Genomic DNA, 13,142 nt, shown 5'->3' with positions numbered 1-13,142 from the left:
TTCAGTTTTTACGCACTGTCAAGGTAAGGCCAGTGTCGTGAGAAACAACAACAAAAAAAATCATCCCGCTTAGGAATATCCCATGTTGGATGAAGACAGATGAAAAGGAAGGCGAGAGAGAGAGAGAGAGAGAGAGAAGTTTTTCATCTCGCACGGGAGAAAGTGACAGGAAAGAAAAACTGTGTTTGTGAGCTTATGTGTGTGTTCTGTATTGTGATGTTGTGTTTGGCATTTTGGCTACCTGGAAGCAATGATCAGTGATGACTGCCTCCAGGTACTCCTCCCTAGCAGGAGGGCAAAGCCTTCCCTACTATCTGCACGCCCTCCTCCCTGGGGAATGAGTTTCCCAGGGAGGAAAGAAAAACTTGTATAAGATGAAGAGAGGGAAGGAGAAAAGAGAAGAACTATCCCGACCCAGGAAAGCCCCAATCCAGGATCGATTGCTAGAACAACACAAGAAAAAAAAAAATTAAAAAATAATAAAATAAATAATAATAATAAATTTAAATAAATGAAAGTTAGCTCACTGGACCTTTGACAATCTCTTGGCCTTCTCCCTACCAAAAGGGTATTTTTTATTTCTCTCTCTCTCTCTCTCCCTCCCTCCCTCCCTCTCTCCAGGGTCAGACTAGAAAGGGTGGACTCCCTCCCCTAAGGAGTTTTTTTCCCCTCAAGTGAAAGAAGGGAATTGGAAATTTCATGAAAATGAACCCTGTTTTTCTTCATTCGGTGAACGGCTACTCTGTCAGTGCAAGAGAAGTGAAATTACATTTGCAGCTCAGAATGGAATTCAAACATTGAAACACATGACATTTTATGGTGAATTTTTCGGGCGTTGTGTGATAATGAAAATTCAATTTTTCTCTGGAAATTTTTTGATGGTATCAAATGCATATCAAGGAAATATCGAAGTATTCAATAACAATTACTTACAATTTCCCAATCCCTCACTTTGAGTAACGGATTGTTCTCACAATCTGTTACTAGCTGCGCATTTTTTTTTTTTTTTTTTCGTTTGTACACCAGGTGAGATGCATGTGAAGTTCCTTCGATATCAGTTTTCGAAGTTTATAACGCAGCTATGAATAGAAATATTTTCTTGAAATTTCGTAAGAAGATCAAATATACATCCATGAAACTGCTGTTCCGATTTATTCCTCTAGAAACAATTACAATAAAGCGAACTTTTTTTTTTATGAAATGCGCATTGTAGTGATCAGTTTTACGACAGTTTTTTCTTTCCGTTTCCAGTATAGCTTCCAGTAGATGAATTTCCTTGATTTTTTGTTAGTAGATAATACATATTGAAGAAAGGAAATGCGATATTTTAGTTTTTCAAAACCAATTCGTTGCAATTCTTTCGTACAACAATTACAAAAAGCAATAAAGCAACTGTTGTAAGTGAGCCATGCAAATTAGTGTTCGCAAGTAATGATGCTCAACTGTTTGTTTTCCACGAAAGTTGTTTACAGTTTCATTTTCTCCTTGGATCACCTTGGTAACGCTAATGAGGTAAGCTTGACCAGTCAATTATCTCTCTGCGTGTGTTGATTCGTTTTAGCCAGAGGCGCCAAGCTGACGTGCGAATTTTTGAACTAATGCTGTAACGCGTTTTATTTTCAAAGCTTGGATCTTGTTTTGCCGACATCAAAATTTAATAAATTGAAATGTGATCGTACATTTTTGCTGTTTTAGAGTGAATTAATAGTTTTTGCTGAGCGCTAAAGGTAGGAAATCAAAGAATATACATCTGTTTATGTATATTGAGAGTTTCAATTTTGTAAATTGAGTAGAAATTATGAAAATTATTAGTTTTCTTTGGGGGGAGCAACTTTCTAGTTAGGGTTAAAAATTAGACAAAAACAGGGCGGACTTAGACCGGGTTAATAAGTTGATTCTATACATTACAATTGAAGTGCTTTATATCAAGCATTTAAACTTTGATGTGTTAAGTCAGTAGGCATAGTGAACACTCATGTCTCTTAATATATAGTATTCGTTGATAAAGTTTCTGAAGTTTGACAAAACTCTAATGAGAATAACAAAAAAAGGTAAGCAGCAGATTCGCCTGTAGATAAGATTGTGCAATGTTGCCTCCCCTACCTAAACTGATTATTCACAAATTCAGTTGTGGTAGAATAAGACAGTGAAATCTTTCTTTGAGGAACCCCTGGTAAATACTACCAAACAAATTGGAATTGACTGCATGTTCCACCCATACCCATTTTTTGGTTCAAGTGATATATGCACTAAAGTTGGAATGTCTTATTAGGCCACATAAATTAAGGAGATATTTATGTAATAACATCTAACAAAATTTGATATACAGGCATACCTCGAATAACGAATAGGATGCGTTCCACAAAATTACTTCTCTAAGCGAAACTTCGTTTTCAGAGGTAAAAATACTATGGCCAGAATAGGGATACGTTCCTACGTAAAGAAAATGAAAACTTTTTTTTTTCAAACAAAGAAAAGTTTTATTAAATAAACAGTCAACTTACATACAAAGTGAAATCACATTTTAAAATATCAGTCTAAAGTTGATTGTTTATGCTTTTTTTCTCTTTCATTTAACAATTGCCTATACGGAGTTATTGAATTTAACACTGATCGCTTAACAATAACACTTCTTCCTAAATCAGGATCATTTTCACTAAAAAAATTTAAAATGTTTTCAATGTCATTTAAGCACCTTTTTAAATCTTTGGTTGTTAACACTTTTTCGGCAGGAACTTCTTTAACTTCATCTTCATTTTCTTTGTCTTCATTGCTAACAAGGTTTTCTAAATCTTCCACTGAAAAACCATCATCTTCTGCATTCAATAAATTTCTAACATCCTCTTCATCGACATTTTCAAAACCTATTGATTGAGCCATCTGGATAACTTCATTTCTAATTTCTTGGATGTTATTTTCTTCTTCTAGTACAACTTATGGCCATATTTTGCGCCAAACTCCATTTAAGCATTTCTTAGTGACTTCTTTCCAAGAACTATCAATGTTTTCAATTGCTTTTTTAATGGTGTAGTTTTTCCAAAAAGTTTTAACTGTCATTTCCTCTTTATCCTCTAGTTCAGTTAAATTGCTTAATGTTCGACGCAGATAATAAGCTTTAAATGATGCTATTACTCCCTGATCCAATGGTTGAATCAGGGAAGTTGTGTTTGCTGGAAGAAACACAACTTTGACAGGAATGCATGTGTCCAACGTGTTAAGATCAGTAGGATGTCCCGGAGCATTGTCTAACAACAAAAGAGCTTTTTCTTCAAAGTTGTTTTTTTGACAATACTGTTTTACTTCAGGACAAAAGTGGTTAACAAACCAATCAGTAAATAACTCCTTGGTAACCCACGCTTTTCTATTTGCTTTCCATATTACAGGTAAATTCATTTTTATGTTACCTTTTAATGCCCTCGGATTTTCTGAATGGTAAACTAATAACAATTTTAATTTATAATCGCCAGAGGCATTTGATCCAAAGAGTAACGTTAAACGGTCTTTGGCTGCTTTGAACCCAGCAGCTGATTTTTCTTCAATAGAAATGAAGCTTTTTGTTGGTAGCCGTTTCCAGAACAAACCGCTTTCATCAACATTGAACACCAAATTTGGTGGAAAATTTTCACGTTCAATTATTTCCTTTAGTTTTTCTGGAAACTTATTTGCAACTTCAACATCTGCACTTGCAGCGTCTCCTGTTAATTTTACACTATGAATCCTGGCCCTTTTTCTAAATTTCTCGAACAACCACGAGAAGCCCCAAAGGTTTCCATAATTTCTTCAGTTTGTTTAGATTTCAGGTGATTAAACAAAAATAATGCTTTTTCTTGAATCACCATTTGACTTAAAGGCATATGACGTTGTGACATATCATCTATCCACAAACTTAACATTTTCTCCATTTTTTCTAAAATTGGATTCCTTAAGCGAGTTAATTTTGCCGCTGTAACATCTGTACAATTCTGAGCAGACTGTTTTATTTTTTCTGATTGACTTAGTATGGTTGTTAAAGTTGATTGCGCTAATCCTAAAGAATGTGCCACATCGGATTTTCTTTTGCCGCTTTCAACACGTCGTACGATATTTAGTTTAGTTTCCAAAGAAATTGCTTTTCTTTTCTTTGATTCTGACATTTTAATTAACTAAAACAAAAATATTTCTATTAAAATTTACAAAATCTACGTTATGTAATGCTATCAAAGAACCTACGTCGATTATTGCAATGCGCCACACTGAAACAACGTCAATCATGTAAAGGAAATGGAGGACAGTTAAAAATCACGATGTGGCATACCAAGAAAACTGACAGATACGGATCATTGCAATGCACCACACTGAAACACACCCTATGAAGTGTAAATAACAACTAAATTAGGCGAATGAAGTGCAAAACTGTTATAACAGACACTCCAGCAGCTCGGGAGTACGTAACGAGTCGCCGTCAGTCACCAATCGGATGATTGTCGGGCGTTAGCCTTAAATTGGAATATTTTTTTTTATGTTAAATGGGGCTTGAAATTGCGGACTTCGTTATATCGAAGCTTCATTATCAGAGGTAACGTTAACCGAGGTATACCTGTATGTTATTTTTTTAAAAAATAACATCGTATATGCATGAATGTGTGGAAGGATGTTCTCAGAAGGTTTTGCTAGCACAAACTTTGTATTTATTTTTTATTTTATTTATTTTTATTTTTATTATTATTTTTTAAGAAAACAGTTTATATTAATCTCTAATCCAGTGGTTACACATTGAGCAACACTTTGACTTAGCCTGGTCTTTCCCTTTATAATGCTGAAATTATGAAAAAAAGTTTTACAGTACTTGTTCTGTGCAGCTAAAACTCCTGTACACAATTATTAACTTCATCAGTAGTTACTGTGTTTTTGGATGTGCAAAATAAATTATGCTGATTTTTATTTTATAGGTACATATCATTGTAATCATAAGAAAATTTATTTATCCTCTTGCAAAAAGTTCATGGAGGCTTTCCGTCATTTGTAGCATACAATTTAATTCCTGGAAAGGTTGACAAGCACAGCTGGATTTAGGTCCTTAGCCAGAGCATGTAATTGTTCATTTTTTACCTTCACAAAGGGAAACAAAGCGCCCCAGGGTAGTGAAGCTCCAAGCCATATTTGGCTTATATCCAAATCTGCTCCATTGGCTAGGCTTAAGAATGTAGTTAATAAACTAAACCAATTACCTCATAAAAAAAAGTAAATTTTGCATAACAACCTTTGTTGATATTAAAGTTACCATTTTTTTTTTAAAGCCTTTCTTAACTTGTGTGACCTCATATGTAATCTTATACAAATGTAAAATCTTTTAGACTTATAGACTCATAAATTTCCATTAGTAATCATTTACAAATGATCTACTCTTATGTCTCACTGTTCTTTTTAATTGCTTAGATTACATTTACACCATTACATTTGCATCAGAGGTGATATCACTTACACATTCATGGTCTTTAGAAATAGTTTAAAGAAATTAAATTGCTAAACAAACTGTATGCTAAAGGAATAAAATACTACACTTTTACAATTATGTTAAAACATTTTTGTGCTGGGAAATTATGTTTGTTGTTGTAATTAACCTTAACATTTGCTTTATTATTCTACTTTGTACATTAATGAAATGTCAAAATATCACATATTTATAAGCAATGGAAAGACCCTGCTTTTGTTTTCTGTATAAAACAAACTAAAATTTAATTATATAACTTCCCTATATAGCTTTTCTTTTTTAACATGACAAATTGCAGCAAAAAATAAAACTCACAAGTTATAAGAGAAAAGTACTTTCTTTTTTTTTTTATGCTGCCGTAATTATTAGCATTATTTTGAACAATTATGCAAGTAGTTACTTGTGGCAAAACACCCCAAAATCTTTAGACTCTTGATATGTCAACTGCTACACATAAAATGATTTCATTGCTGCTAAACTATCTCCCATTAATGGCATTGAAAGTCACAGTGTAATCAAATGTTTGGTTTTTGTACGGGAAATGTTTTTACCTCAGATTTCACTAAAGGCAAAATATTTCCACCTTTAAAACATGCTTTGCATGTTATGACAGCTTTTTCATTTAAATTACAACTTGAAGAATGTATTTGAAGTGAAGAATACCTCAGATTAGGAAATCATTATTGGAAAAAATAAAATTTTATTTAATTAAATTTCACCAAAATAAAATTACTTCATAGTGATCCCATATGTATGGATAAAATTGTATTTCTTATTAATTTTTTTTAAGAGAAATCTAATTCAATGAAAAAAAATCTATGTATTTATAAATTTCTGTTATGTATTATTGGATTTCAGATGACTTTCAACCAACCAAAGCTAAAAACCATATTGGGAAGTGCTCAAAGTTGTTACCATTCAGCACAAAATTAAAGGTAATGTTTATCTATCGAAATAAATAAATAATTATCTGTTGAAATAAAAAATGATTAGATAAAAGTATTTACTAATTTTTTGTGAAGTTATCATTTGTGAATATATGTATAAATATATTCATATTTATTCATACTTATATGACTAAAAGTAGTTTTTTCATAATAAGTGGGCATTAACACAGATTAATTAGCTACCTTTTTACACTTTTTGGAAGTTTTATGGCACAACAATGACTGAAGACCATTATGTGCCAATTACTGCTGCAAATGAGCATGAAATATACTGGGCATTTTCAAGGATATGATATGCTTCCCTTTTATTTTGGTGATTTAGAATAGACTGAATAGGCAGCTTGAGACTAGTTAGCACTGTCTCTTCAGAAGAAGGTCTAACCAATGTTCTAAGAAGAAGAAGATGTAACCTTAGAACATTGGGCCTTAGATTCATTGCATATTTATCAGGAATCAAAGCATACTTCTGCAAAAAGACCTTAAAAGATTAAGCAGATGGGTTGAGAAGTTTAACATTTAAATGCAAGGTACTGCATATGGATAACAGGTAAAGCTAGAATAACAATTGAGTGGTGGAGAACAAAAAAGACTAGGGGTAATTGAATAGTTCAACATGATGATAGGATTAGTATATGGAGCGAAAAATGATGCAAGATAGCAAGCTTATACAGCATCAACCAAAAAACACCCCCTCCCCATTTCACCTATCCATCCCTTGCAGCAATTTCTCTAGTTCTTCCTTGAATTTATTTAGGCTATCCACCTTCACAACATCAGATGGAAGTTTGTTCCAGCAGTCAGCCACCGACTAGCTAAAGGCAATATGTGTCTCCTTAGGAATCATATTAACAATAGTGTTAATCTACCTATCACAAAACAAAGCATATACTTATAATGACCTAGAACTACTTCTCAAAACAAAGCATATACTTATAATGACCTAGAAGAATTTCATTAAAATTCCTTAATAAACAAAACGGAGGATCCCTCCTCCGTTTTGTTTATTAAGGAATTTTAATGAAAACACCACCCATTCTGTGGCTCCCCACATACAGACAGACAAGGAAAACTTCTGGTATGCTTGACAAACATAATCTAACACTGTTGAATACTGGTGCAGATATTTACATTCATTTCTCCACTAGAACAACTACAACTATGGACTTAACAAATTTTGTGAAATCCAAACAGGCAAATAATTCCCGCTTAAAACGAAAATTTTCCAAGGCTGATTCGAAGTTATTTCCTTTGAATATCTCATTCGATGATGAAATTATCAAATGTCAATCCATCGATGATGCTACACAACACATCACAACTCAGATTCTAAATGCCGCAGCCAAGGCCATACCCAAAATCCATACTGGTTCTTTTAAACATGCCAATCTGTGGTGGAGTGATGTGTGCCAGCTTGCCAAAAAGAGAGAAAAACCAGGTATAGAATCTGTTTTGTAAACACCCAATAATGGAGAACCTTAAATTTCAAAACACTTAAAACAAAAGCACGATTTATAAGAAAAAAGCTAAAAAAGATTCTTGGATCCAATTTGCCTGTACTATAACAGAGAATGCCAATAGCATTCTCTGTTATAGTACAATAGATTGTTATAGTACAATTGTTATAGTACAATAGATTTCTGCCAACATCCTCTGCAATACTGAGATGGAATGTGCAAGATATCATCTCCAGTTGAAATAGCTACTGCTCTGGCAGAAAATTTTGCACAAAGTTCAGATATATCTGCATATGAACCATATTTTCAGCAACATAAAACAAGGGCCAAACAATGCAAATTAAATTTCAGCACAGAACTATCACTCCCATATAATCAATCCTTTACAATTTTGGATCTACAGAATGCTCTAAACAAATTAACAAATGGGGCATCGGGTCCTGATGGGATTTATTACCTCACACTGCAACACTTAGACAAAAAAAAGGCATTAAATTTCCTATTGCTGTTTCTGAATCGGATCTTCTCTCAAAGCTACTCTGAACAGATAAGGCGGTTTTTTTTTTATGGAGGTAATGTTGCTCTATATGTTTGCTTCTCTGCGTCATTTACCACTACTAATAATGATCCTAATGGTTAACAATAGTGTAGATAAGAGAAATAAAGCATAAGGAATAAAAATGTATTAATGTTAATTAATCTTAACAAAAGATAATTTTTATAGACAGATGAATGGATCACTTAAAGTTGCAATCATCATTATTCATTACTAATTTTAATAATCATTGCATTCTAGCTGCGTTTATGTGTGCTCTTTATGGTACATTGCTAGGTGCTGTGAAATCTCTTGTAAGCAAGTGGCAATTGCATTATAAAGTAAAATTTTATATATTATAGTTGTTAGAGGTATAATAACATGAGTTACCCACCTCATAATATATATCTTACAGGAGATAATACCAGCACAAATTTATAGCAGTGTGCTTATTCAATTATTATTGTAACATAGTTTGCTGAAATATTCATACTGGTTGGCTAATTATAGAACCTGTTTTAGGCTGTTTAATGAGATTAGATTTAAGGTTTTTGGAATTTTTTTTCTTTTTTTGGATAAACACAGATGTTACTAAAGATAATATTTATTCTTATTGTCTAATGTAATTCGATAATAAAATTGTAACATACCATTTTAAACAATTTCTTCCCCTTTTTTTCCCACAAAATACCAATTGGTTATCAGCATACCAGAATGCATTGTTGTGTATAAGTTTTTTACTTGTATGCTAGAGAATTAATTATTGTGTCGGGGAATATCTGATTGAGGTGTATAAAGCACTGAAGGGGTTGAGTAAAATAGGCCTTTTCTCTCTCATAAGGGAAACAGGAACCAGGGAGCACAAATATAAAATCTTAGGGAATAATAGAAGACTGAATCTTATGAAATTCATCTATAGGCAGAGGGTTGTCAAACACTGTAATAAGTTTGCCTGCCATTAGAAAAAAATAATGGTGTAGAGAAGCTATCATCATTTAAAGACACGAAAGGTGATATTATTGTACATGTTGGTACTAATGACATTAAGTTTAGATCTGAAAATTTACTAACTTTATGGTATAGGACTATATTGAGAAAAGTCATGAATTAGGATTAAATTTGAAAGTATAATGTCTGCCATTCTACGTAGATACGATAGGAGGGAGTACATGATGAGCACCTTATCAATCATTTTGACCTTAGTGATAGTGCAAGGCTAATTTGATTGAATTTTTATCAGTATGGTTTGTGCTTGATAACTGGAAAGCCTTTTTTTTTTCAGGGATGGGATACACTTAAATAGAATGGGATGCAAGATGTTTACTGATCTTACTGAGACAGTGATACGTGGGTTGAAAAACTGCTAGTTTTAGAGAGGAGGGTTTGGAGATACACAGACTAATAGATAAATAGCAACTGCAGCAGGAAGAGGTGAAATGATTATTGCTCTGCTTCTATTTTATATGCAGCAGCAGCCCAGAAACCAACATATTGGAGAGTACAAGCCTGGCTGGGGAGGGTCTTCATAAAAGCATGGGCTATGTTAGGGTTATTAAGAACAGAAAGAGGTACACTTATACTTGTTTCTATACCATTGCTGGAAGTATAGTAAACAAAGATGAATTTGAAGTATATTGGTTAGGTTATCATATGCAGACATTGTAGGGATATTGGAAATATGGGGCACGAGGAACACAGAATTTAAATATGGTAAGTATGTGTGCACAAATGACAGACAAAACAGGATCAGGTAGGGAAATCTAGTTAAGAAACACTGAATCTAAGGCAATGCACCTAGTGATGTGTGAAGCCAATGCAATGTTGAATAAGATTGGTGTGACATGAGCACTGGGAAAATTAAAATGAGAGTAGCGGTATGTTATAGGTCAAATGGCTGTGACAAGTACAGCAATAGAATGAGCCAGTAAATCAGAATGCCTTATAATGGGAGGGGGGGGTTCTATCCAGATGTTGACTGGGTTGATCACTCACCTACTAGCAAGGACTTTTGTGAATTTATTGGATAACTTTTCTACAGCAGCATGTTACAGAGGCAACAAGAGAAAGCACTACTCAAATGAAGGAACCACTAGGTGGCAGTGATTACAACCTATTGATGTGGAATATACTTAAAGATACTATTATTCTGGGTAATCCCAGGAGCTCACATCTGGTGAGTATGGGCTTGGCACACCCAGGGTCCTGAGCTGGATTGGATATCATCATTCTTCTCTTTTTTGGTTATTCTCTCTCTCTCTCTCTCTCTCTCTCTCTCTCTCTCTCTCTCTCTCTCTCTCTCTCTCTCTCTCTCAGGGTACTCAATTTTTTTTTGGTTGATGCAGCATAAGCATCAGGCTTCCTTGTGCCATATGGCTAATAATAATAATAATAAACAGAAGGGATTTTGCTTTCTTAAAGGTGATTTCAACGGTCTTGGACAAGTTTTAAAATTCTTTTCAGCAGGACCAACTGATGATATTACCAACTGAAAATTCTAAATGGAAATCATTCTGGGAAGTAATCATAAAAGCTACTAAGCTTTTTATACCAACTAAGAGATATTATTTGAAGTTTATGTCTAAGCCTGGGTCAGATGAACTGGTGAGACTAGTGGCAGAGATGAAAAATGTATTGTATAATTATAAATTACGGAACATAGAAACCTACAGTAAGTACAAACTAGTCTGCATTCAAGTTACACTAAGGAGGCTAGGCAAACTGACAGGTTACAAAAAGTCTTTGGCTAAGAATGCAATGAAAAGTATGAAATTATTCTCTGCTTATGTTAACACTAGAAGGAAAGGGATGAACCACATTAGCCCACTAGATATGAATAGCATAACTGTTGATGATCCTGTTCTTGTTGTTGATAAACTGAATAAATATTTTGCTCCTACATTCATATATGAAGAAGTATTTAGGAATGGGAATACCAGTAGTATGCTAGGTTATAACTGGAAGCTAAATGATTTTGTGATAACTGAGAATAAAATGGAAGATAAATTACTGAAACTGAAAGTAAATAAGTCACTTGGGACTGATAAAATCTGTCCAGTTATATTAAATGAAATAGCAAGAGATATAAGAAACCTTTGGTTGTAATAATGAGAGTATTCTTGGATTCATAGGAGGTCTCTATTAATCGGAAATATGAAAATGACAAAGTGCAGTTGGCAAAGGAGGTCAAAGGATAAAGTGAGAAACTACAGCCTTTTGTTTCAGGGAAAATAATGGAGTCGGTGATTAAAGAAATACTACTAAGTCATCTTGATGGTATGCAGTTGTATGAAATTCACTGCATGGATTTGTTGTGGTGAGATCTCACCTCACAAATCTGATTAGCTACTATGACACAGTAACAAAGGAACATGATGCAAAAAATAATTTTGATATTGTATACTTAGCTTTTGACACTATTCCATGTGAAAGACTGTTATACAAATTGGAGCATTGTAGCATTGGGGAAAATTAATAAAGATAGGGGACTCCTATCTTTATTACAAAAAAATGTTTCCCTTTTCCCTGATATTAGTCTCCCAAATAAAACTTATTCACCTTCAACCAGAGCAGTCTGCACTCAACTATTCTTTCCTGGGACCTGAATTAGGGATGCCTCACTTCACAGGTCACAAGATACTTGATTCCATGATGAGCTCCCAGTTACATCTGTTTCTATGGCTAGCACTCATTTCTTTATTGACTTAAATTCTTCTCGTACTGCACCAAGTTCTAATATGAGATTGGTACACTCCTTACATTGGGTGCAAAGAAAAGAATCATCAGTTGAGCTAGGTCTGTCTACTAGTCCAGTCTTAGAATACATTCCACAGACTATACAGATGATGATGTTGTGACTCACACTGGAAATGTCTGCAGCCATTTCCTTCGGAATCATGATGTTCTTAGATTTTCTATTGTAAGTGGATCTTGTAGGAACCATAATTTAAATAAAATTTGAACATTACAAAGATCAAGAAATTCAAACTTACAGTATGTTATAGAATTTAAGTTAACAAAATATTACAGAAATTTAACCGTTGACAACAACTTTAACCACTAGAGAAGTTAAATTTAAGCTACTGAATGAAAAATTTGAAGTTCCTGCCAAAATATTGATAACAAAGACTATCTGAATATTTAGTTGTAGTAGCTTTCCAAATACTTGTCTAAATACAAAAATAAACTAACCTGTATGACTATAGGAATTCAAACTGTATATTAACTACAGTTTAGTATATTAAACTGTAGTTAATATACATATCGCCAGTATGTGAGTCATTGGGGTGGATGAGATCTATCCAGTTATATTTAAGGAAGCAGCAAATGAAGTAAGCAAACCCTTAACCTTAATTATGAAAGCTTTCTTGTGGAGAGGTCCCCATGGACAGGAGATGTGCAGATGTGTCTCCTGTTCACAAAGGGGATCAAAGAGTGACATAGGTAATTACAGGCCTCTTAGTTTAACATCTGTTCCAGAGAAAATAATTGAGTCACTGATTAAAGAAGCGTTGCAGGATCATCCAGACAAGACTGCAGTTATAGTTCAGACACAGCACGGGTTTGTTAAGGGGAAGACTTATCTGACAAATTTGGTTGGATATTATGATGTGGTCACAAAGGAACTGGATACAAAAAATAATTTTGATATCATATACTTGGATTTTAGGAAAAATTTTGATGCTGTTGCACATGGGAGACTATTATACAAATTGAATCAGTATGGCATTAAAAGCAAG

At 33.7% G+C, this 13,142-nt stretch overlaps 1 protein-coding gene across 1 annotated transcript in view; it reads left to right on the top strand.

Moving 5' to 3' along the window:
• Window positions 1–13,142, top strand: part of LOC150089864 (uncharacterized) — a 32,726-nt gene that overhangs the window by 5,274 nt on the left and 14,310 nt on the right. Inside the window, exon 2 of the mRNA XM_090390114.1 lies at window positions 6,329–6,405. Coding sequence (XP_090246240.1) covers window positions 6,329–6,405 — 77 coding nt within the window. The remainder of the gene's footprint in view (window positions 1–6,328; window positions 6,406–13,142) is intronic.

Source organism: Mastigoproctus giganteus, chromosome 2 (genome assembly GCF_048544385.1).
Source record: "Mastigoproctus giganteus isolate SK-2022 chromosome 2, ASM4854438v1, whole genome shotgun sequence".
Taxonomy (NCBI): Eukaryota; Metazoa; Arthropoda; class Arachnida; order Uropygi; family Thelyphonidae; genus Mastigoproctus; species Mastigoproctus giganteus.
Note: the sequence above shows the minus strand (reverse complement) of the source record. Positions and strands in the feature narration are given on the sequence as shown.